The sequence below is a fragment of the Delphinus delphis genome, chromosome 18, assembly GCF_949987515.2.
Source record: "Delphinus delphis chromosome 18, mDelDel1.2, whole genome shotgun sequence".
Lineage (NCBI taxonomy): Eukaryota > Metazoa > Chordata > Mammalia > Artiodactyla > Delphinidae > Delphinus > Delphinus delphis.
The window spans coordinates 77,579,654-77,605,147 of NC_082700.1; the positions used below are offsets into that span (position 1 = coordinate 77,579,654).

The following is a 25,494-nucleotide window of genomic DNA, read 5'->3' on the forward strand; positions in this document are numbered from 1 at the left end:
CTCAGGGATTTGGGGCCGGACATCCTGCCGTGGGTCCGTCCTGTGCCTTATGGGGTGTGGGCAGCAGCCCGAGTTGTGACGACCGGAGATGCCTCCCGACGCTGTCCAGTACCCAGGTTAGGGGCAAAATCGCCGCACTCTCTCCCCGACCCCTGCTCTGACGAGAGATGAAACTCCAACACAGCTTTGCTCTCCAGGGCGGATGGCGCTGCTAGGTTGGGGGCTCCACGTCCAGAGACCCCCGGTCCTGAGCCCGCCCTGGAGGCCGCTTGGCGAGCTGCCGGCCGGGGTTGGGGGGCGGTTAGCACCACAAGGCCGCTTCTCCACTGCAGCGGCTCTCCTTACCGGTCACCCGCAGACAACTCCCCGCTCCTCCGGGCCCTCAAGCAAAGATTTCATTTCTCACTTTTTCACAGTAAGTATTTTAAGTCCTTAGAAACATGTCGCCGCTTTTTCATGTAAATCTTGAAGCTATTGTGTTTTTTCCAATAAGCCACTTGTAACCGGTTTATTTTGACACCCTTGCAAAGGCTGTCATAGCTCATTTTCCTGCGTGTCTGCGGACAGGAGTGTCCTTGGTGACTCTGACGCCCCGCCACCCGGCACGTGGAAGGTGCCAACATGTGAACGCAGGGACGCAGCGTCTCGCGGGCACCCGTGGTCAGCTGCGGGCGGAGATCCTGGCGTCCTGGAGGGCCCGGGCTCCGTTAAACACTGACTTTGACTTTGAAACCCGTGTTCTAGTATTTGAACATGGAAACTGCAAAAATGCTGTCTGGTTTTGTGTAAAATACAGTGTTTCTGGGCTCAGATACATGTACCCAAATTTTACTGACAGGAATGTCCCAGGGGTGCAGGGCATCGACAGTTGTTGACGCAGCGTTACCCCGCCTCGGACACCCTGAGAATTCCAATTCCCCTGCCGCCTGGCGGGCCAGCCTGGCCCCGCTAGACCCCCTCGTGCCAGCAGGTGGCACTGCTGGGCCGGCCAAGGCTGGACCACCTTTCCTTCCACGTTTAGGGGTGAAATGTGTCCTAAGGATGTGACAGAATGATGGGGACACTGTAGGCGAGTACAGTTTGGATGCGCGGGGAAGTGAGGCCTGCTCCTTGGAGAAGCCGAGGGGTCCCAGGAGGCCTGGAGCCACAGGCTTGTGCACCTGCCCAGGAGTCACGCAGGTGAGTTTATGCACAGGCGAGTTTACAGGCAGGCCGCCCTCCGGCTGGGGTGGCGCCCGGGCGAGCTCGGCGTTCCGAGTTTCTCCGCCAGCTTCTGAATTGTTGCAGGGAAAGTAGAAGAAACTGGCTTGTGAGCAGCTCGACAGCATCCAGGAGGGGCTGGTGTGTGTGAATGTCGATTGTCTGGTCCGCCATTCACTTCAATTTTCATAACAGCCTGTTTAGGCATAATTCGCATACACGCAGAGCTCGGAGATATCGTGGGTTCGGTTCCAGGCCAACCACGATAAAGCAAGTACCTCGATGAAGCGAGTCACGTGAACTTCTCGGTTTCCCGGTACCTGTAAAAGCTACGTTTGCGCTGTGCTGTAGTCTGTTAGGTGTGCAACAGCGTTACGTCTAAAAAACCAAAACCCGGCCTTCCCTGGTGGCGCAGTGGCTGAGAGTCCGCCTGCCGATGCAGGGGACGCGGGTTCGTGCCCCGGTCCGGGAGGATCCCCCATGCCGCGGAGCGGCTGGGCCCGTGAGCCATGGCCGCTGAGCCTGCGCGTCCGGAGCCTGTGCTCCGCAACGGGAGAGGCCACAGCAGTGAGAGGCCCGCGTACCGCAAAAAAAAAACAAACAACCTACATACCTTAATTTAAAAATACTTTATTGCTAAAAAATGTCAGTTATCCTCTGACAGCCCAGGGTTGCCGTAAACCTTCAATGTGTAAACACTGCAGTGTCTGCGAAGCACAGTAAAGCAAGGTGTGCCTGTGCCGTGAAATTTCACCCTTTTAAACGTATGATTTGGCGGCTGTAAGTGTATTCACAGAGCTGGGCAGCCACCGGGCTCCAACTGCAGACCATCCCCTGGCCCCGAAGAAGCCCACACGCCAGCACTGCCTCCCCAGCCCGCTGCAGCCCCCGGCAGCCGCTAACCCGCCTTCTGCCTCTGGGGGTTTGCCTGTGCTGGGTGTGTCTCATGTACCGGACTCAGTACGCCGCCTTTTGTGTCTGGCTTCTTTCCCTTAGCATGTTTTCGGGGTCATACGTGTTGTAGCGTGTCAGCGCTTCCTTCCTTTCCGCGGCTGGACCGTGCCCCCCGCCCCGTGTGGATGGACCTCCCTTCATGTCCGTCAGTCGATGGACACTGGGGTTCTCTCCACGTCTTGGCTGCTGTGAGCACTGATGCACTAGTGTCTGTGGGGCCCGGCTTTCCGTCCTCTTGGGCCGGACCTGGGATGGAGCTGCCGATCACGTCTCCCGCAGCGGCTGCCCCCCCCCCCGCTCCCATCCCCACCGGCTGTGTCACTGTGCATCGCCTCCCTTTCGGCCACCCACTGGGAGGGAGGTGGTACCTCCTGTGGCCTGACGCAGTTTTCCCTGCTCACTGACGATGGTGAGCATCTTTCCATGAGTTTGAAGACCTTCTTCAGAGAATGGTGAATGCAGGTCATTTTCATTAGGGGCGTTTGTCTTCTTACTGTTAGTTGTGGAGGGCTCTGCGTTTTCCGGGTACAAGGCCCTGCACCCTCCCGTGTCCCTGGCTCTCACTCTGGGGCTCCCACCTGGTACGGCAGGTGTGCAGGCGAGTTGCTCGTGGCCAGGGGGCCCTTCTGTACACAGTGGGGCGCGCAGCAGGTCCGGCCTCCACACACCCATGCTGACAACCAAAACCGTGCCCAGGGGCACGAGTCTCCCTGTGGGGAGTGCGACCTCACTAATGCGCTGACCCCTGAGGACCCAGAGGGCACCGGGGCTGGCTTCCTGCCGGGGTGAATGGGCGTGGTCCCCGGGGCTGGGTGCACCTGGGCCCATGACACCCTGAGTGGAGCGCCTCAGAGCAGACTTTGTCTTGGAGAACGTGCCTTCCCAACGGGCAGGTTTCCAGGGTCCGGCACCCCAAACCATGTGTTTTTTGCTTCTCAGGCTGCAGCAGGGCCTGGGGAGAGGGAGGAAGGTCCTGTGGGCACCACGGGGATGTGGGGACCAGGGAATTGGGGGGTGGAGGGGCGAGTGGGCGGGACATGAGGGTAGGTCGCCATGCCCCCAGCTTGCATCCTGTGGGATGGACCACATCACAGGGACGCCCCAGAGCCACCTGGGGTGACCACAGGGTGGACAGAGAGAGGGGGCTTTTAGGGCAGTGAAACCATCTTGCACGATACCATAATGGTGGGTACGTGACACCATGCATTTGTCCAAACTCAAAAACTGCCTGACGCAAAGAGCGAGCTCTGATGTAAACCGCAGATTTAGCTAATAACATAGAACATAGCAACACTGGTTCATCAGTCATAACGTGGGTACCACACCAGTGAGGGGGGATGTGTGGGGACTCCCTGTACCTCCTCTTCCGTGTTCTGCAAACCTCAAACTGCTTTCAAAGTTGAAGTCTTATTTCTAAGCGCTTGTCGTGGAAGGGGGTGATCCCACGTCACTGTCGTTGGGATCTTTTCCCACGAGGTGTGTTGGAAGCTGCGGTGACGGGTTTGCAGCCTCACCTCCTGCACCGTCTTCTTGACCGTGGGCCGTGCGCCCGCCCGGCTGAGCAGGAAGTGCCCGTGTGGGCAGAGAGTCAAAGCCTCATCTGCACGTGCGATGCGGTCTCGTCTTGCGTACACGGGTGGTGGTGGAGCATGTCTGGCACGTTTATACACCCACTACCTGAGGTGGTCAAAACAGATAATTGGGCTGGTACCAGCGTCCTTCTTAGTCTTACAGAAACGAACCACAGGCAGGTGAATCAGTGACACCGTGGTTCACTGACACGGATATTAACCATGTTTTTAATTTTTTAAACCCAGGACTCCTCCTGTGACTTCCAGGTGGTTCCAGCCAGGTGGGAAAGTGAGGTTATTTCCTGCAGAACACCTGAGCTCACCCGAGGGCCAGCCTTCTCTATTTGGGGCATCATGTTTTGAGGGGATTTCTCTTATTTATTTATTTATTTATTTATGTTTAACATCTTTATTGGAGTATAATTGCTTTACAATGGTGTGTGTGTTTCTGCTTTATAACAAAGTGAATCAGTTACACATATACATATGTTCCCGATATCTCTTCCCTCTTGCATCTCCCTCTTCGAAATGCTAACACTTTTCCATTTGTATTTGTTGAAATTCCAGAGCTTTCCATGACGGATGCTAAAATTTAGTCACCTTTTCGCTTGGTCAGCTTTTCACTTGAAACGTCAGAATGTAAGCAGGCACATTTGCTACCCAGTGAAATTACTCTAACTAAAGCTAGCCAACATCCTTCAGCAGATATCCCTAAAGATCATTTTTCTTCCCTTTGCAATAAAAACGACAGTAACTCTAATCTCAAAATAAACAAAATAGATGCAGCTGTGACCCACAGAAGCATAATTACTAGCTGGATACCCTGTGAGCCGACAGATCACTAAACTTTAAACCTATGGGAATGCACGTGTTCTACCAAACAGGAAGGAAACAGACGAGAATGGCAGGTCACAGCTTCACTGCAGCGGCTGGAGGAAGAGGGCTGTGTCTGCCCCGACCCTCCTCGGATTTTGTTGTGAAAATGGGCTGGAGGTTCCCTCGAGGTCAGCGCCCTGCCCGCAGGTCAGGGCCTCCTCGAGGTCAGCACCCCGCCCCCAGGTCAGGGCCTCCTCGAGGTCAGCGCCCCGCCCCCAGGTCAGGGCCTCCTCTTATGTGGGAAACTGAGAGGCAGCCCCCTTTGTTGTCTCAGGAGTTTTTCTGAATGAATTCACCCAGAGCCAGAGGGAGGTGTGTATCCAGAGCTCACTGGGTCAGAAGAGATGCTTGTGCTCTGATGTCACTTTAAACCTTAACCCATGAAAGACCACCGCACAGAAGATGGAAGAGACGGACTTTCCCCCGACGCTTCCACTCGGTAAACACGGGCCCCTGAACTTTACATGTGAAAAAAGTGAGAAGGTTCTGAGGAGGAGAGCAGCCGGGATCCCAGGGCCCAAGAAGGACACAGTGGTCCAGGCTGGGTGCTGGAGGAACCGGCAACCGGAAGCGCCACTGGGCGTAAACCCCAGAAAGCCCTGACCAAAGCCTGCTCTCTCCACCAAAGGACCAGGAGAGGAAGGACAGCAACTTCTGGACGATACCTGCTCCACCCCAGCCTGACATCACGGGAAGACTGTGCCCCTCTACCCGCCAGGCCCCAACGATGGCGGGGACGTAGACTCCCACTCTGAGAGGCTGCCTGAGGCTCCCCTGCCTCATTCGGTGGCGATGAGTCCCATCCCAGCGCTGACACGTGAGGTCAGTGGAGACCACGTGGGGAGCCTGGGCGTCCCCCTGCCCTGGGACTCGGAGGAGGCTTGGTGGACCCAGGACTTTCACCACCACCCGGGGGACCAGCGAGCCCACCCCCCACAGTGACAGTGGGGATGCTCAGGGAGCAGTGACAAGGACCCCAGACCCCCAGCCGGGAGGCGTCAGTGGAGACCCCCTCAGCAGTGACAAGGACCCCAGACCCCCAGCTGGGAGGCATCAGTGGGGACCCCTCAGCAGTGACAAGGAGCCCCCGACCTCTCACCCTCTGCCCCAGATGTCGAGTCTTGAGTGTCGCCGTTGGGGAACCTGGCCTCTACCCCTGCCTGGCAGTAAAGAGGCGGTGCCCTTCCTTCCCCCCCATCGGAGCCCCCAGAGGAAGTCCGCCAAAACTGCAGCTTTTTAACGAATACAGAGTTTCGTAACATAATGCAGAAATGTCCACGTGTCCTTCGGAAACTAACTCATATCAGGAACCAGGAAAGTCTCAGAACGAATGAAAAAAGACGAGGTGTCAACACAGAGATGGGAGAGACGGCAAGACCGTCGGACAAAGAGGTCAAAGCAGCCACCATAGAACGCTTCCCCGAGCGATTACAGACGTGCGTGAAAAGGGAAAACAAGAACTCTCAGCAAAGAAATAGAAGATGGAGAGAAGGAAGCGGGCATTTCATAAATTTCATAAATACTGTAATTGAAGCAAAAACATCCCAGTCAGTGGGCTCAGCAACAAAAGGGAGAGGACGGCAGAAAGAATCTATAAACTTGAAGAGAAAGCAGCAGGAATCACCCAACCATAAGGAAAATAAACTAAGGGAAAAAAAAGAAGAACAGAGCCCTGGGGACCCGAGGGGATTCTAACGGAAGATCTGACCTTCCTGTCACTGGAGTCACAGGAGAGAAGACAGAGGAGGGGCTGAAAAGTCCCTAAATAAAGGCTGAAAATGGCTCAATTTGGCAAAAGACACAAACGCAAATATTTAAGAAGTTAGTAGAACCCCAGTTAGAATAAATCCCCCCGAACCACACCAAGACATATAGTTAAACTTCTGAACATTGAAGACAAACAAAGATTTCTTGAAAAGCGCAGACTACCACCATTCCCTTGATAGGAAACAGATAATCTGAACAGTCTGGAGCTGTTAGAGACGTTGAGTTCATAATTTAAAAACTCTCAGAAAGGAAACCTTCAGATCAAGATGGTTTCACTCAAGAGTTCTACCACGCAGTAAAGAACGCCAGCTCTGCACGCCCTCTTCCTATTCACCTTACGAGGCCAGTGTTACGCTGATGCCCAAACCAGACAAAAACGAGAAGGAAAACTGTGGGCCGACAGCCCTCATGGATACAGACACAGAATCCACAACAAAGCATTAGCAATGGAGTGAAGCCACAAATAATAAGAATTACTCATTATGGCCAACGTGGGTTTAATCCAGGAGTGCAAGGCCGGATCAGTATTTGAAAATGAATCGGTGTAATCCACCATATTAATGAACTAAAGAAAAATCACACGGTCATTTCAATCAATGCAGAAAAAGTATTTCACAAAGTTCAACACCCTTTCAGAGACACAGGAATACGGGGGAGCTTCTTAAGTTATCAGAGTACTTACGAAAGACCCCTGCAGCTGACGTTACACTTAGCGGTGGCGATTGTATGCTGTACCCGCGCAGCTGGGAACAACGTTCTCAACATTGTATTGGAAGTTCCTGCTGGTGCAGTGAGTCAGGAAAAGGAAATAAAAGGCATGGAGATTGGCAAGGAAGAATTAAACAGTCTCTATTTACAGATGACACGATTATCTAACTAGAAAATCTCAAGGACTCTACAGAAGTGCTCTAGAACTAATAAGTGAGTTTAGCAAGGTGCAGGATACAAGATAAACATTGAAAAATAAATTGTATCTCTCCGTATAGCAATGAGCACATGGACACCAAAATTAAAAATACAGTACCGTTTACAATTACTCCAAAAAATGAAGTACTTAGGTGCAACTCCAACAAAACACGTACACGGCTTGAAAACTGGAAAATGCTGATGAAGGAACTCAAATACCTAAACGAATGGAGAGACATACAGTGTGTACGGATCGGACGTCTTAACATAGTGAAGACCTCAATTCTTTCCAAACTGATCAACAACATTTTTTGTAGCTATAGACAAGATTATCATAAAATTTGTGTGGAAAGTCAAAGAGGTAGAATACCTAAAATATCTTGAAAAAGGAGAATGTAGTAGGAGGAAGCAGTCTAAATGATAGCAAGGCATTATTTTGCCACACTAATCAGGACGGGTAGGAGCTGGCAGAGGGACAGACAGCGGAGCGGAATAGCGGAGCGGAATACAGCGCTCAGGAGTAACCCCACACAGACGGACCAACTGTTTTTTGACAAAGGTGTCAAATCAGCTCAGTGGGGGGAAAACAGCCTTTCAACAAATGGTCTGGGGCAGTAGGACATCAGAGGCAAAAGAAAAACGAACAAAAACCATGCCTTAAGCTTCACACCTTATACAGACATTACCTCGAAATGGGTCACAGATTTAAACATAAAGTGTAAAACTATAAAACATCAGAAAAAATACAGTAGATGACATTCAGGACCTAGGAAGAGACCAAGAGTTCATAGACTTGATGCCAAAAACATGATAAAAGAAAAAACGGGTAAATTAGACTTCATCAAAATGAAAAACGTATGCTCTCCAAAGGACCCTGCCAGGAGAACAAAGACAAGCTACAGACAGGAGAAAATATTTGCAAATCACAGATAGAGGACTAAGGAGACTCAAAGCTCACCGGTATAAGAGCAAACAGTCCAGTTAGAAAATGGAAAGCAGAGATGAAGAGGTACTGATGACAAAAGCACACCAGAAAGGTGATTAGGGAAATGCAGAATAGCTACGAGGTACCACTACGCAGCTGCCAGAGGGGCTCAAGTGAAGAGCAGTGGCCGCACCCAGTGCTGGTCAGGGCGCTGAGGAGCTGGGTCTCTACGCTGATGGTGGGGATGAATGTAAAATGGTACAGCCATCTGGAAACGGTTTGCCAGTTTCTTTGAAAACAAAACATGCAGCTGTCATCCAGCCCAGCAAATTGCACTCCTGGGCATTTATCCCAGAGAAAGAGAAACATATTCACACGAATTCATGCACACGAATGTTTCCATTAGTTGTATTCATAGTAGCCTCAAACTGGAAAGAACCCTCATGTCCTTCAGTGGGTGAATGGCTAGAAGAAGCTGTGGTCCCTCGAATCTGTGGAACGCTAACGACTCAGCAAGAGCAAGGACAGACGACAGGTTCACAAAACCACCTGGATGGACCTCCAGAGAGTCAGGCTGAGTGATTCCATTTAGAGAACATTCTCGAAATGACAGCACTATGGAAATGGAGAAAAAACTAGTGGTCGCCAGGGTTCAGGAGGGGGTGGGAGGGAGGTGGGTGTCTGTGAAGGGGGCCGCGTGGTGATGGGGAGCACAGGGTGTGGGCTGTGCTGGTGTCACTGTCCACGCTGTGACATCTTACTGTACTTTTGCACGTTGTAACCATTGGGGGGAAGGGGTCTCTCTGGATTATTCCTTGTAACTGCCTGTGAATCTACAAGTGACTTTAAAAAAGGGAGTTAATAATCCACAGCCCTGGGCTTCCCTGGTGGCGCAGTGGTTGAGAGTCCGCCTGCCGATGCAGGGGACGCGGGTTCGTGCCCCGGTCCGGGAGGATCCCACGTGCCGCGGAGCGGCTGGGCCCGTGACCCATGGCCGCTGAGCCTGCGCGTCCGGAGCCTGTGTTCCGCAACGCAAGAGGCCACAACAGTGAAGGGCCCTCGTACCGCAAAAACAAAACAAACAAACAAAAAAATAATCCACAGCCCTCTTCACTCACTGCCAACAAGTCCACACATACGTGCTGGGTAGGAAGAGTTTTGCCAAGACGTAGAATCTTACTTGCAGTGGGAAGGAGGGGGAAGGAGCTCTCCTTTTAGATAGCTGTGACCTTGGCTGGCGTAAAATAAATATTTGCTACAGAGTTATAGGTCCAGATCTCCAAGTTAAAATACATGTTAAGGTAGGTTAAATTCAATTTCAGTGACCTTGGTGTTGAGCCTTGGAAAATACGGCCTCTTAGTTAACACTTGAATACATGACATTTCTGAAATTAATCAGGTATGTTTAAATATTCAGTGGCAGGCAGAGGGGATGGAGGCAGCTGCGGATGCCGAGGGGAATGTGGTTGCCTGCTGCTGCTGCTGGAGCCTCAGTGGGGGCTGCAAGGGAGCTCAGAGCACCCCCTGCCCCCCCTGCCCCCTGCCCTCCCCACACTGCCCTCCCCCCACTGCCCCCTGCCCTCCCCCTTCCCTCCCCCCGCCCCACTGCCCTCCCCCCACTGCCCCCTGCCCTCCCCCACTGCCCCCACCCTCCCCCCTGCCCTCCCCCCACTGCCCCCACCCTCCCCCCCGCCCTCTCCACACTGCCCTCCACCCTCCCCCCACCCTCCCCTACTGCCCTGCAGCACCGCTGGTGTCACTGTGTGCGATTCACACACATGCCCGGCTTCCCGGTTCCTTCCTGGAGGTCTCAGCGCCAAGGCGCCCCTGCGTCATCTTTTCCACTGACCACGTCCCCGGGGAGAGACAGGAGGCCCACGGCCCACGTACCAGCCCCCGAGCCTCTGCAGAGCCTGAGTGCCTATGACCCCCTCCTCTGGACCTTCAGGTATTTTGTGGATTGTTGGGTGGGGAGAATCTGAAAACATACGATAAAATCAAATTTAAAGTTGTTACTACTAGTTTTCTAAACAAAGTAATAAACCAGCTTCCTAATCACAGATTGGCATGTTCCCCATGTTTACTGTTTTGGACCAAAGTCCCCGGAGAAGGAGTATAAACAGCACAGAGACGTCAGCGCGGGCGCCCCCGGAAAGACCCGCTGTCATTCCCGTCGGTGACCCCTATTGTTAGCCGCTTCCTCTCCACTCAGACGGCAAATCCACTGCCAGGGAGAGCCCGGTGGGGGGGCGGGGATAATTAAGGCTGCAGGCGACAGTCACATACCCGCCCATTTGGGGAAGATACTGTTTGTACGGAGAGCAGCTGGTACCCAGAAGGTCCGAGGTACCTCGGGTGTGAGGGGCTACTTTGCGCGAGTCTGTTCTGTGGGCTGGTGCTGGGCACACCCCACCCCCAGGGAGCTGAAAGGGGCCCTGCTCCCTGCGGGGGTAAGAGGATGCGACCCTTTGCCAGGGGCCCTATTTTGGCATCAGTGCTTATTCCGTGCATTTTTGGTGGAAGGAACGTTTCCAGCCCTGATCTCTGTAGGATGTGGTGAAGGGCTGGCCACCTGACACTAGTCCAAGAGAGGTCTGACGTGGGTGTCCATCTCCTCCAGGGTCCAGCAGACAAAGATGGACACTAGCGGACACACATGGAGCCGCCAACCGTCCAAGGGGCCGCGGGAGCCTAAGACGGAAGCCGTGATCTCTGTCACGGGGTTCACCTGTGCAGGGGCACAAATGGCAGAGACAGGGGTGGGAGAGCCCCTGCGGGTGTCTGGGCCCCCAGGGACTGCCATGACCCCTGTTCCCTGGCCTCCCGTCCACGGCCTCCCAGTGGGAACCTGGGAGCTGCTCCCAGGAGGGGGCCGCCCGGCCGGAAGACTGTGTCTGCGTCCAGCGCCCTGACGCTCTCTGGAGGGGACCGTATTTGACAGTCTCCTTCCGCCACCCTCCTGGCCTTTCCCAGCGGCTGCGAAGTCCTGAGTCAAGTTTGCTTTTATCCTGGAGCTTCTCCCAAACCTGTCTTATCACCCGATGAGATTGTAACTGCCTGGAGCCAGGGTAGTATTTTACTTTCCTGCGACATCCGCCTTCCCAGGCCTCAAACACAGTGGTAGCAAAAGAATGAAATCTCCCCACCTCTGCCCCACCCGGCTCAGGTCCCTTTGGGCTGCCGTGGTGTCCCCCCTCCCTGCTCCAGCCCCCACCTCCCAGGGGAGGGGATACCTGCCACCGCCCCCCTCCTCACGCTGGTGTTGTGCTCTAAACGCCTGGCTAGGACGGCCAGCCTGAAAGAAGGAAATCCTGTCGCTTGTCACAACGGGGACTGACCTGGAGGACATGACGCCGACTGACGTGAGCAGGCAGAGGGGCAAAGGCTGCAAGGGCTGAGCTTCGAATAGTCAGACCCAGAGGAGCAGGCGGGCTGGGGCTGCAGGGGCTGCAGGGGCGGCTCAGCGGGCGTGGGGTCGCGGTTACGGAGACGAGGGCGCTCCGCAGCTGCTGACAGCACAGCGCCCTGGTTGAGAGCCCGGTGCTGTGCACCTGAAACCGCGTCAGGAGGGCAGGTCTCACGTTAAGTGTTCCGGCCGCAGCTCGGGGGTGCAGGCAGCTCGGGGGTGCAGGCAGCTCGGGGTGGGGGCTCCCTCTGTTCCCCTGACTGTGGAGGGGCTCTCGGTGCTCTCGCAGGTCCAGGCTCATCGCACCGTACATGGCGACGGCGTGGCTCTTCGTATCTCAATTGTCCTCAGTAGAGCTGTTCAAAAATGGAAACAGTGAAATAAAAGAACAACAGGTGTTAGCGGGGCCGCTTTAATTCTTCACTCTCTCTTTACTGAACCTCACGATTGCCCTGACCTAGTCCGGCAGCCGCAGGGGCCACCTGGAGGTGGGCCCCTCTGAACAACCGTCCCCTGTGGGCTGAGCCCCCCCCGCGGCACCCCTGCGGCCAAGGCCCCGGACTCTGGTTTGATGAGGCGGCAGGGCCTCGGGAGGGCCTCGGGAGGGCCGGGCCCTGGGTTTCCGGGCTCTGTGTGCTCGTTGCAGGGTTGGGTGCGCGGCTTTGCGAACATAAGGTGGCTTGCCCCGCAAGGAGGAAACAGCCCTGGGATACTCGGAGCTACGCCGTGTCACACCCGCTGTGCCCTGAGGGGCCGCTGGGCCACGGCCAGGCTGGGGGCCCCGCATCATCAGACCTCAGGAGTCGGGCAAACGAAGAAGACGTGGCCGCGACCTGGGCCCCAGAGGGGGCGGCTCAAGTCCGTGCTGGACAAGTGGACCCGCCGCCAAGCAGGAGCGCAGCCTCGCGTCCATGCCGGGCCTCGGGGCTCAGGGGTAGGCGAGCGTGGGGTCCCCCCCGGTCGCCCTGAACCACGGGGACGAGGCCTGATTCTCTGAATATTACAGCACTGCCGATATTTATCGAATGTGTACCACGTGCCAGGCACTCTTCTAACCGTTTCCACGTATTTAATCTTCAAAACGACCCAGTGCTGTAGGTATTCTGTGGTCCCCATTCACAGATGGGGAAACTGAGGCAGAGCGTGACTAAGAAACTTCTTCGAGGTCACCCACCCAGTAAGTAAGTGGCCAGGCCGGGATGTGAGCCCAGGTTGCTGACTCTGGAACCCAAACTCCGAGCTGCGCTGCTAGGCAGAGTCTCCCAGAGGGGCGTTTCCACCCCCAAAAGCACACTGTCAGCATTTGGCCTTCCGTGGGGATGTCTCCCCAGAGGCCCAGGGTTGGGTCTCATGGTGGGTATGCCACGTGCACGACCCCGAACGTGGGGGCCTCTTAAACGCACGCACAGGAGATCCCCAGGCGCTCGGAGACTAAAATCAACTCCAGCTGCTCTAGGACCGGGCGTCAGTGTTGCCCTGAGTCCCAGAGGGAGCGGTGCCAGGTCCCTTCAGGGCCTACCACGCGCTCTTCTCTAGTCTCCTGCGGTTTCTTGGAAAGTATCTGAAATGAGGGAAGAAAGTCCAGATGCCACCGTGCACCGAGTTATCTTTCCTGCTTCCCAGGAGGCGTGATTCCCAAGGAACCGAAAGAGCCCAACAAGGTGCGAGGTCGTGGGGCTGGTGCTGCACCCGGCCCTAACCGCGGAGCCTCCCGCGTCGCTGCTCGGACCTGATGTTCTGTCCTGAGAACCTGAACTGAGGTTCACGTGACGTGAGGAGAACGTTAGACGTCACAGTGCGAGTTCGCTTTAAGCATTTTGCCTCTTAAAACTCTTGTGTTTCCAGCCAGCACTTGTTCTGGGCGACGGGCCGTGTTTATAGAGCGAAGCAGGAGGGTCAGGGTCTGGAGGAGGGACACAGACACGTGGTTCCCGCTCCGAAAGCTCGTTTCACTTATAAGCGAGGTCGGTGTGCGCTAACAGAGCACCTCGCCTGTCTGTGACACCCCTTTAGAGTCAGAGCACCTGCCGACGTGCGCTGGGCCCGAGGGACAGCAGCGCGTTCCCCGGGCCGCGACTGTCCTCGGGTAGCCTGTGTCCCTGCCTCGCTGCCCGCGCGCTTTCCTCGCGGGGCATCCAGCGCTGTTGGGATGGACGAGGCGGCCCCCAGGCGAGGCTGCGTCAGCTGTGCTCCGACCAGGGCTCCTGGAAGCCAGGCGCGCTGGGCCTAAAGCCTCACGCGGCTCCACTGACCTGACCGCGAGCGGATGTCCGTCAGAGCCAGACACCCGCAGAGCCCTCCTCAGGTATCAGGCTTGTCCACTGAGCTGCCAAGTCTGCTGTGCATTCGTGTAACATCTGGGGATCTTACCAGCTGCCAGGTGGACGGATCCTACTGTCCTCACGGCCAGGCAGCCTGGTCACTTTGGGGACTTTGTAGCAACACGCCTACGTCATGGCAACCACGGCTCCTTTTCTCCCCCTCCCCGGACGGCCGGGAACAAAGCAAAGAGCTCAGGAGGACTGGAGCGTGGCCGTGACTGTGAGCAAACGAAGCCAGGACCTGCTGTCCAGGGCAACGCAGGAAGGGCCCCGGAGGCCACCGGGCTGCCGTCACAGCTGAGTGCAAGGGCCGGGGGGCTGCTGCTCCCGGCATCGCGGCACCTCGCTCCTGGGCGGGCCCGGGCGTGGTGTGGGCCTAGGTACGCCGTAGGCCCAGGTGGCCGCCCCTCCGGAGGGTCGGGGGGTAAACCTTGGTGTTGTCATGGCAGCGTCTTCTCTGCAGGGCTCCAAGCTGGGAAGGCTGCGTGAGGGCGGCCCCTGGGGCCTGCACCGACCCCGCGCCCCATCTTGGAAGACGGCCCCCCCGGGGCCTTAGGGTCTGGACGGGCTCGGGGCCTGCTACCCTCCATTCTTCCCTTTCTCCCCTTTGGGACGGGGCTGTTTGTCCTCGGAAGTGGCTGCCTGTCCGGTTCCACGGGCTCTCGGCCGGAGAGGACCTGGCCTCGGTGAGTCGCCTCAGCCGCGTAGCTCAGGTGAGACTAGGGACTCTTCTGAGTTGATGCCGGAACACGTTCTGCGTGTGAGGATGTAGACTTTGGGGGGCCGGGAGCAGAATACGGGCTGTGTCCCGCCCCCAAAACTCATATGTTGAAATCGTAACTCCCAAGGTGATGGTGTTAGGAGGTGGGGGGCTTTGGGGTGATTAGGTCGTGAGGGTGGAGCCCCATTAGGGCTCTTATAGAAGGGACCCGAGAGAGTGCCTCACCCCCTCTCACGTGTGAGGACACGGCAAGGAGGCCCTAGAAAGGGGGTCCTCCCCAGACCAGACCACGCTGGAGTCTTGGTCCTGGACGTCCAGACCCCAGAACCGTGGGAGCTAAGTTTCTGTTGTTACGAGCCCCGAGCCTATGCCGTTCTGCTACGGCTTCCACACCGACTCAGGTGCGGCAGCAAGTGTGAAGTGGGTCCTTGCAGTTATTTCCTGCTTTACGTCTGAACGAACGTTCTTCCCAGAAAGTCGGAATCTCTCTGGCTTGGAGGCTGCTCAGGCCCACGAGGAGATGCACAGGCCCGATGCCCCAAAAGATCTGCCCCAAGTGCCCAGCTGGGAGGTGGCAGGGCTGAACCCCAGCCTGGTGACATCCTTAAAATAACCACAGAACCCGAGGAGGCCAGCGCTCTGCAAGCGGGAGGGAGTGGGGGTGGGATCCCAGACCTGGCACTGCCCTCCCCCCAGGCCCTGCCCTGTGTGGCTGCAGGGGGGCCCGTGGCCCCAGCAGAACAGGGGCTGAGTTCGGGGCGGAGCCCTCTCTGAGGAGGCTCCATAGGGGCTCCCCACCTGCTCACCCACAGCCTGAGAGCATCACTCAGACCAGAGGCTTTTACTTTCCCAGTTGGGATCTTTCTGGACGGTCAGTCCTGCGTCCCAGAGTCCTTGCCCCGGTTGGTCAGAAGTCATTTATGGGCCGCTGGGGGATCTTTGTGAAGTTTCCCTTGAACAAATCCCCAGTAGATTATGAAAGGGACACCCTGCCTTGCTACCAGGTAAGTGATGCTGTGACAGTAGGGAAGCACTCTGAATTCTGCATCTCCTCTTAGAATGCGCAGGGCGTTGGGCTCCTTGCTGAGCTCAGGAATGGCCATGCAGAGGCCGTTAGGCTGTGAACGGGCAAAGCTGGAGAAGCAGGGCCTCGGTCTGTGGAGGCGTCTGGTTAACCTGAGCCTCGTGAGACAGGATGCCGTCTGCAGGTTCCCCGAACTGGGCCGGGATCCCGCAGGTGTGGCCACGCCCAGACCAGCCCCTCTGTTACCTACAGAGGGGGTCCCAGTGACTTTTTATTCTGAGTCTAGAAGTGGATTAACTGTTGTCATTCAGTTAGCTCAGCTCAGTGTCCAAGGCTCAGCCCTGATGTAAAACCTGGTCTCCATCTCTCCCTCCCCACCCTGTCCCGCCCCACCTGGGCGCAGGTTTGGGATGGATGGGGCGCTGCTCTCCACTCTCCCTCCCCCCAGCGTCTCCCTGGACCCAGGGCGGGGCAGGGCGGGGAGATGCGGGCACGTGCACGTGCGGGCTGACTTGCGGGCTGTCTCCTGGAGACCAGCGTGTGGGGTTGGCCAGGCGCACCACCGCCACCCCTGTGGTACCACTTCTAGCCGATCCCGGTGATGGCCACCCTCCCCTGGGGCCCCTGCACCAAACCTGGGCCATGGGACCGCTACCACCTTTTCGGTGGATGCCCCTATACACACTGTTGAGCTTCAGGTGCCCGTGTGGCAGTGTGACACACGGTACCTCAGGTGAGCAGCACGATGAGCTTAGTGAATGCCTCCACCACGTCACACCGTTCCCGCTCCGCTTCTGCGGGAAGAACCTTCGAGACCTACCCTCTTAACAACATTCACATGTAGAATACGGTGTTGGTAACTGTAGTCACCGCGCTGAACAATGGAGCCTGGAACTTCCTCATCTGTAACTGTAACGGGAGGCTTGTATCCTTGGGGCACCATCTCCCCGTCTCCCACGACAACCCCCTGCCCGCAGCCCTTGGTAACGACCATCCTACTCTTTCTCTGAGTTTGGTTTTTCTAGATTCCGCATGTAAGTGAGATCACACAGTGTTTGTCTTTCTGTGTCTGACTTATTTCGCTCAGCCTAACGCCCTCAGGGTCCATCCGTGTTGCTGCAGATGGCAGGACTTCATTGCTCTTTACGGCTGAGTAATATTCCATTGTGTGTATGTGCGTCTTCATCCATTCATCCGTCGATGGACACTTAGGCTGCTTCCATGTCTTGGCTACTGTAAATAGTGCTGCAGTGAACGCAGGGGTACTTACATCTTTATGAATTAGTGTTTCTGTTTTCTTCAGAAAAATGCCCACAAGTGGAATTACCGGATCACGTGGCAGTTCTGTGTTTAGTTTTCTGAGGAACCTCCACACCGTTCCCCACAGCGGCTGCGCCCGTTTACGTTCTCACCAACAGTGCACGAGGGCTCCCTGCTCTCCGTGTCCTCACCAGCGCTTGCCGTCTCTCGTCTATTTCATGAGGCTGTTGGCAGGTGCGAGGGGGTGTCTCCCCGAGGTCTGGTTTGCATCCCTGACATCCCTGGTGTTGCGCACCCCCCAGCCATTCTCACGCTACGCGCTGGCTGAGCCACAGCTGGTCCCTCCCACAGCATCCTGGGTGACCCTGCCTTCTGTCTGCGGAGTGTTCTGTCCGCGCCTTTGGCCCGGGGCTTATCCTGGGAGCCCCGTGAGGGCGGGACCGCCCCCAGCCGCGCCACCTGCTCAGCACCACCTGGACCCAGTGCCCAGGGGGAAGCTGCCCAGGAGAGGCGGGTGTGTCCTGACGTCCCCGAGGGCTCCGGGATGCCCCCTCAGATGGAGGCTGGCTCTGTACCCCAGCTCACAGGTGAGGCTGTCTGCCCAAAGCTGTGGGTTTCTTCACAGCATCCTTTTCAAGTCTCCTCTTCTTCTTTGCTGCCCCCCTGCTCCGCCGTGTGGGACAGTCTAGTGCACGAAACAGCGCGCCCAGGCCTGGCGGGCGGCTCCCGCTACCTTCCAAGAGCCACGTCGCCGCCTCTCCCAGGGCCCCCTCCTCTCTCCCGAGGGCAGGCTCCCCCGGCGCCTGGGTTCTCAGAACCCGACCTGTACACCCTCCCAGCTCTCCTGTTTCTCGCCTCCCCTTTCAGGGCTGACTTTCCGGAACAGTTGCTAAGAGGATGTGTTCAGTGTCCGGGGATAATCTTACGTTCTGCCTCTTTCTGGGACGGGCCGAGGCAGCGATGCAGAGGCCTGTGCTCTTGGGACACTCGGGCTAAGATGCGCTGTGGAGGGTGGGGTCTGGGGGTGACATTCCAACTGATCCGTGACAGTGCTTCCCTGAAGCAAACACTTGTATTTAGGCCTGTGTTTATACGCATCGAAGTTTGATCCTGTCTCTGACACCTTACCAGCTGTGTGACCTTGGGTAAGTTACTGGACCTCTCTGCCTTATTCTGTAAAGCAGGGTAGAAACAGTGCCAGCCTCCCAAATCCTTGTGAAGATTTAATCGTTCACATCATGGAAAGAGCTTAGGAAGCGCTCGGTAGTGTTGGGCGGGGTCGTCACGACTGTTATACTTTACGCCACATCCAGTGATTTTCATAGCAACGGCACCACGTGTGCCGTAATTTAAGGAGAGAGTAAAGGTCTGACATAGATTGAGAGGGAGGGAGGGACTGGCTCACGGGGTCACGGAGGCCTGCAAGTCTGCAGTCTGCAGCATGGCCGCAGCCTGGGGACCCGGGAAGAGCTGAGTCTGGACAGTCTGGAGGCAGAATTCCCCCTCCCTCGGGGACCTCAATCTTTTCCTCTTCGACTGATTGGACAAGGCCCACCCACACCGGAGAGGGTGATCTGCTGGTCTACATGTTCATCGTGGCTACCAAACACCCTCAAGATGACATCCAGACAGTTTGAGCAAACACCTGAGCTCAGCAAGGAGCCCAGTGCCCTGGGCACCGAGGCCAGCAGACTCGACCCTGAAGCAGCGCTGGAGTTAGCGGCTTGGCCCCAGAAATGCACCAGCGAGAGGTGCTTCAGGGGACGAAGCTGACAGTGAGTGGGAACAGCTGACTGATAAAGGGAGCGGGAGCCAGTGAGAGCGGCACGGCCAGAGGTTTGCATTTCCCTTTGTTTTGCTTTTGGTTTAAAGATGGGCTAGACCCGGGCAGCAGTTCTCAAAGTGTGAACCAGCGTCACCGGGGTTCCCATGAGAAGGGCATGTTCCTGGGTCCCCCAGACCTACTGGATGGGGAACTCTGGGGGGAGGGTGCTGGCCTTCTGGGGTTAACGAGCTCTCGGGGGACCCCAGTCACCTCAAGTTGGAGCACCACTTGCGTACACTTTTGTGCCTGAAGTGGGGGGGGGGGGGAGGCGGGACCAGGAGGACGGGGTGGTACCTGGGAGAGAGGAGGCCCCGCCCAGGTGGCCGTGGAGGCCTGAGGGCACGTGGCCTGGGGCCAGTTGTGCTCCTGGAAAAGTGTGGCTGTTTTTGCCCTTGGACCAGTGGGAAGGCAGACGTGCCCCCTGCACTTTGGGGAGGGCTGGGCCAGCGTTTCTGGACGCTCCGCCAGGTGACTGGCCTTCCCTGAAGTTGGAGGCGGGAGGTCGTGATGGGGGCAGGCTGGCCTGGCGCAGGTACAGTGGGGTTTGCATCAGCTGCAGGAACCCAGGCCGTGTGTCCACAGGGAGAGGCTCACACCTCTCCTGACCCCCACGCCCTTCGCTGGCCTCCACTCTGAACCGCACAAAACTGCTGACATTCAGTGGGTTTTGACGTTAAAAAAGAAAAGTCATCAGTTTCTTAGCTTTGCTCCACTTTCCATGTGTGGCTATTGTACCTTCATCACATGTTGCAATTATGTGTTTCCAGATCTTTCTTGCCCCCAGACCCTTGAGCTCTGAGGGCAAACGCTGGGCAACCTTCACCTTTTCACACCCCCCCCACCCCGCTCCTGGCCATCGGTGCCGACGGTTAGTGGGCACACACTGTGCTGACACGAGCTGCCCACTTGAATCCCCAAAACCACTTACAAAAACGGGCACTTCCTCCCGAGACACTCCCTCTGTGATGCCAGCCTCTAAGGGATGGCCAGCCCCGCGGTAAGGAGAGGCCAGCCAGGGTCAGAGCGCACACGTGGTGCACGCACATCCCTGGGAAGTGGTTTCATGGCCGGGCACACTCACGACTGGCATCTGCAGGATGCCGGGCTGCAGAACGCACTGGGTGGCTTCGTGCCAACCGTGGCGAGGTCCCAGGGCCCAAGTCTGGGCGCGCGCTTCCCTCCTGCGCCTCGCGTCCTCGGGGCAGGCGGCGCAGGGGGAGCGGCCGGTCCACCCCTCCACCCGCGGACCCACCGACCTACTCACCATGGGCGGCGCGGGGAGGGCGCGCTCGGCTGCTGCGGCCTCTGCACCTGCCTGGGGGCGGCCGGAGGTAACGGCGGGCCGGTTCCCGTGCTCGCGCCCGCAGCTTCCCCTGTCTCTCCGGGGAGGGCGCAGAGTCGCGCGGCTGGAGGGGTGGGCCGGGCCGGGCTGCGCCTCTGCGCCCGCGGGGAGGGGAGGGGCGCGCTGCGGGCTGAGGTCGCGGCGGGGTGCGCCCGCCCGCCCGCGGGGCTCCCAGGTGGCCTTGGGGGTGCGCGCGCGGGACTGTCCGGGGTCCGTAGGTGCGCGCGCGGGGCTCCCGGGTGACCGCGGGGGAGCCCTTGCCGAGCGCCCTGGTCACCGCGGGGGTGCACTCGCGGGGCTCCCAGGTGGCCGCGGGGAGACGCGGGGCGCGCACCGCTTCCGCTTCCGCCGAGCAGCTCCCCGCACCCCGCGCAGGGCGCGCCTCCTTGGCGGGGCTCGGGGACCAATCCTGGGAAGGCAGCGCTGCCGGCCCCCTCCCCACCGCCTTCCCCGCCCATAAAGCACCTCTGGTGCAGAGGAAAGCAGGGCTGCGGACCCTTCTGCTCGGTCTCAGGATGAGGTTCTGGCTCAGAAATGACGAGATGGCCCTGGAGGAAATGGTGCAGCGGCTGAATGCGGTTTCCAAGCGCACTGGTAGGCGGAGCCGCTGGCCCTGAAGCCCGTTCTTGAGCTTGACATCATGTGCTGAGTCTAGGGAGATGCGGCTGGGCTTTCTGTAACAGCCTGCATTTCTCCTTCCAAGCTGAGGTAACAGGACAGCAGAAGGACGGCTTTGGTCTGGCGCTGATAGGCTCCGTGGCCGGTCAGCCTGATTTTATTCCGCCTAGGAAGGGGGACAGAATTGCAGATTGGTGGCGGGCTTTCTGGGAGACCCCAGGTTTGTACGTGGAGCCGTGGTCTGAAATCTGCTCACTCAACCCGCATTTCGGCTTCATGGCTACAGCCGCAATGGAGAAAGCGTACGTGTTTGTGGCCTGAAAATAACGTGAGCCCGGGCGTTTCGAGCTGGTGTAGGGCTGGCGGAGCGTCAGAGGCTCATCTTGAGGAGGGGGAGTCTGGTCAGTCAGGTAGTTCTCTCCACCAAATATGACACGAACCTAAGACAGATGTTGGAACGCGGTGTGGCTGTGGAGCGGGGCACAGCTTGACTCGATGCTCGTTTTCTGCCCCGAGTAAAGGATGACTCACGATTAGCTTTGAGGACAAGTTCCCAGGGGGTCGTTTGGACTCAGGAGAGCCCTGCGCAGGCTGCGCTGGGCGCTGCTTCCAGGCGGTCACTTTGGAGCCTTCCTGCTGCGTGTGCAGGGGCACGTCGGCCTGGGCTCGTTTTCCTTGAAATGAGTGGGAAATAAGCGGGTATTATTAACAGGGAGTCGCCAGCCTTTTGCCTGACGTCGCCCTGCGTTGTTACAGAGCGTGGCCTCGTTGTCTGAATAATGCTTTCCTGAGAGATTAGGTTACTTGGTGTGGGGCATGGTATCCCCCCACCCCTCTCTTATAAGCGCGGGACCCAAAGATTTGGAGAGCAAAGCAATGACTAAGTCGGTGTAAACACACTGTATGTGATGGTCTAACCGAGACTTTGGGAGACATTGTTTTTAATGGTGATTTTTGTGATTAAAGCTACTGGATTTATTGTAAATGGGTCAAAAGCAAATAAAGCCATTTTGTGCCACGTGGCCCCTTATTCTTAGGAAGGGACCCCTTTTTCTGACACGCAAGTCGCGTTTCGCTGGGTACAGGATGCGGCGTGCAGCTGAGGTAAAGGGCACGGGACTGGGTTCCAGGTGCCCTCTGCACTGGGCTGGAGCTGGGATTACAGAGCCAGCGGGAACTGTTCCCAAGAGTGATGTCATCCCTGCGTTTCAAGGATGCAGGCTTCTTGGTGAGCTCGGGAGACGCATGTGCACTTTGAATTGTGAAAAGGCCTCCTGCCCAGAGCGGGGAGGTGCTGACCGCCCCCCGAGTCATGCTGCGAGCCGGGCCCTGGGGGACCATCGCCTCGCTGTAAACAGCAGCTCTCTAGGTGTGTCCTTTGACACACCTGTGCTCCAGGCTCCAGTCTCACCAAGACTCTTGAAAATCCAGGTCAGCAGACGCTGGCCTTAGGAACACCCCATCGGGCTTGGTTAGCGGAGACCTGCTTCCCTCCCACTAACGCCGCCTTCTCACTCCTGCGATGGGGAGGCGTCGCTGGATGGAGGCTGTGAGACACGGCGCCGGGCGTGTGTCGTGCGGTGTCGACGCGGTGCCCCCCGCCGAGCGTGGGTGGGTTACACGTGCTCTTGTGGGAACGGGGATATAGGTCACTGTAAGCCCCCTGCCAGCTCAGGTCTGTATCCCCAGCACCTCCTCGGAGGAAGCCCCGTCCGTAGCAGAACAGCTCTGTCTGGAGGCCACAGAGGTCACCTGGATGCTGCTGTCGCGATTCAGGGGAGGGGGTTCGGAGCGGAGGCTCGGGTGCCCTGAGCCCTCCCGGGGCTGGGTGGCAGTTTCCCTGCGCGGAGCTGGACCCTCCGAGGCCCTACCCCGGACCGGCGGCGTTTTCTCTCGCCTGCTGTGCGGACGTGCCGCCGCCTGGTTTTAGCTTCAGGGTTACCATGGCCCGTGTCCTCCAGGACAGTCATCATCCGGTTAGTCCGCCTGCGAGGGAGGCTGATGCGTGCTGCCCGCGTGGCCTGTGAGGCTGTTGACCTTGAGAATTTAAATTCTCTGGACTCTCGAACTCAATCTTTAGTCACAGGGCCAGGACCCCCTTCCATGTGGTTGGGCTCCTTTTCCAGCATTTTCATTGTTTTGGTTTTCTCCCTAGATTTGCAGTAAGTGGTGACAAAGTACGAAACATTGGAGGCAGGGATGCTGACGGATCGAGTCCTTGTAACGTTTGCCCAACCGGAGCGTCTGGGTCTTCTGGAGGGAATCATCTCAGGTTCCGGGGCCACCCCTAGAGTTTCTGATTCAGGAAGTCAGGGGCCTGAGAATTTGCATTTTAAGTTCTCAGGTGACGCTGAAGGTACTGGTCCAGGAAGCAGAACTGGAGAAACACTTAGTAGAAAAGTCTTTAAATCTAGTGCCACCTTCTCCACTGATTGCCCTTGAGCAAAGTGCCAGCTACTGTCATGGGGGGATGGACGGACACACGGACGGATAAGGATGGATGGGTGGGTGGGTGGACGGACACATGGACGGATAAGGATGGATGGGTGGGTGGGTGGACGGACGGACGGATGGATAAGGATGGATGGGTGGGTGGATGGACGGACGGACGGATGGATAAGGATGGATGGGTGGGTGGGTGGACGGACACACGGATGGGTAAGGATGGATGGGTGGGTGGGTGGACGGACGGACGGATAAGGATGGATGGGTGGGTGGGTGGACGGACGGACGGACGGATAAGGATGGGTGGGTGGGTGGACGGACGGACGGACGGATAAGGATGGATGGGTGGGTGGGTGGACGGACACACGGACGGATAAGGATGGATGGGTGGGTGGATGGACGGACACACGGACGGGTAAGGATGGATGGGTGGGTGGATGGACGGACACACGGACGGATAAGGATGGATGGGTGGGTGGATGGACGGACGGACGGACGGATAAGGATGGATGGGTGGGTGGGTGGACGGACACACTGATGGGTAAGGATGGATGGGTGGGTGGATGGACGGACGGACGGACGGATAAGGATGGATGGGTGGGTGGGTGGACGGACACACGGACGGATAAGGATGGATGGGTGGGTGGGTGGACGGACACATGGACGGATAAGGATGGATGGGTGGGTGGGTGGACGGACGGACGGATGGATAAGGATGGATGGGTGGGTGGATGGACGGACACACGGATGGGTAAGGATGGATGGGTGGGTGGGTGGACGGACGGACGGATGGATAAGGATGGATGGGTGGGTGGATGGACGGACGGACGGACGGATAAGGATGGATGGGTGGGTGGGTGGACGGACACACGGACGGATAAGGATGGATGGGTGGGTGGGTGGACGGACACACGGATGGGTAAGGATGGATGGGTGGGTGGATGGACGGACACACGGACGGATAAGGATGGATGGGTGGGTGGGTGGACGGACACACAGACGGATAAGGATGGATGGGTGGGTGGGTGGACGGACACACTGATGGGTAAGGATGGATGGGTGGGTGGATGGACGGACGGACGGACGGATAAGGATGGATGGGTGGGTGGGTGGACGGACACACGGACGGATAAGGATGGATGGGTGGGTGGGTGGACGGACACATGGACGGATAAGGATGGATGGGTGGGTGGGTGGACGGACGGACGGACGGATAAGGATGGATGGGTGGGTGGATGGACGGACACACGGATGGGTAAGGATGGATGGGTGGGTGGACGGACGGACGGACGGATGGATAAGGATGGATGGGTGGGTGGGTGGACGGACACACGGACGGATAAGGATGGATGGGTGGGTGGACGGACGGACGGACGGATGGATAAGGATGGATGGGTGGGTGGACGGACGGACGGACGGATGGACCCATGGACGAGGTTGCACACAAGACAGTAAAGATAGAAGCTCTATCACATTTCAGAGTTTTCATGTCTCCTGATGAGGGCTAACAACTCCTAGCTCTTTGCATGTTGAAGGAACAAATCATTGGTTTGCATCAGGACGTAAGCAGTGAGGCCGTTCAGCCCCGGGACCCTTACTCTTTATCCAGACGTCTTCCTTTCTGCCCTTTCGGTCCCATCATCTCCTCTTTTACACCACCTTTAACCACAATGCAAGAAGCTAAATGCACCTGCTGTCCCAGCTGCTAACTCAGCCTGTTGGGGGCAGGGATGCTGTCCCAGCACCATCATTCTAGCAGCACCTGAGTACATGGTGTTCACGCGTCTGACCTGTTCCCTTTAAGGACCCAGGCGTCCCACAGCCGTGTCCTCTGAAAGCCGTGATCAGTTGCAAGAAGGGAGGCTTTGTAGGGTTCCTATCGCTGAGCTCCCTAGAGAGCCCCGGCAGAGGGAAGCGGATGTAGCTCTGTGCCAGGCCTGACCTGAGCCGTCTCTTTGTAGGGAAAACAGACACCGTTGGGTGGAGAGGACGTGCAGGAGACTGACGGCCCGGGGGAGGGGCCGCTGCAGCCACAGCCTGTCCTGGCCTGTGCGGCCTGCACCCCGCGGAGTCCGCTGTGCGCTGGGTTGTTCCTAAGGAAACCGTTGGGCTGTGCGGCTGGTCGTTGTGGTCCTGCCGCCCCCCTGCACTCCCGCCCCACCTGGGACAGCCTGGCTCCAGCCCAGGACTGCCACTTCCGCCCCCAGCGCGCCCACTTCTGGCCCGAGGCGGGCTCTGCCCTGGTCGTGCCTGGTCCCTCCAGGATGTGCCCGCCTGGGCAGGGGACTTCCTCCCTTCGGCGTGGCAGGGCTTGTGGTGCCTCTTCTGTGTCC

At 57.6% G+C, this 25,494-nt stretch overlaps 1 protein-coding gene and 1 long non-coding RNA gene across 6 annotated transcripts in view; one reads left to right on the forward strand and one right to left on the reverse strand.

The window, feature by feature from the left end:
- MCF2L (MCF.2 cell line derived transforming sequence like) overlaps positions 1–25,494 on the forward strand; it is a 121,333-nt gene that overhangs the window by 14,281 nt on the left and 81,558 nt on the right. For 2 of the 3 annotated variants that reach the window (XM_059995868.1, XM_059995870.1), the window contains exon 1: positions 20,603–20,692. The exons of the other annotated variant lie outside the window; for it this stretch is intronic. In XM_059995868.1, coding sequence (XP_059851851.1) covers positions 20,614–20,692 — 79 coding nt within the window. In that variant the 5' untranslated portion in view covers positions 20,603–20,613. Of the gene's footprint in view, positions 1–20,602; positions 20,693–25,494 lie in introns of those variants that run through there. 3 annotated transcript variants of the gene reach the window in all.
- Positions 2,425–20,414, reverse strand: LOC132413713 (uncharacterized). 3 transcript variants are annotated; one of them, XR_009516791.1, is made up of 4 exons: positions 20,021–20,414; positions 11,538–11,961; positions 10,090–10,177; positions 2,425–3,831 (listed from the first exon to the last, which is right to left on the reverse strand). It is a non-coding gene; the product is annotated as an uncharacterized lncRNA (long non-coding RNA). The 3 variants fall into 3 exon arrangements; XR_009516792.1 differs by lacking the exon at positions 2,425–3,831 and adding an exon at positions 7,092–8,814; XR_009516790.1 differs by lacking the exon at positions 2,425–3,831 and having other exon boundaries at positions 9,946–10,177.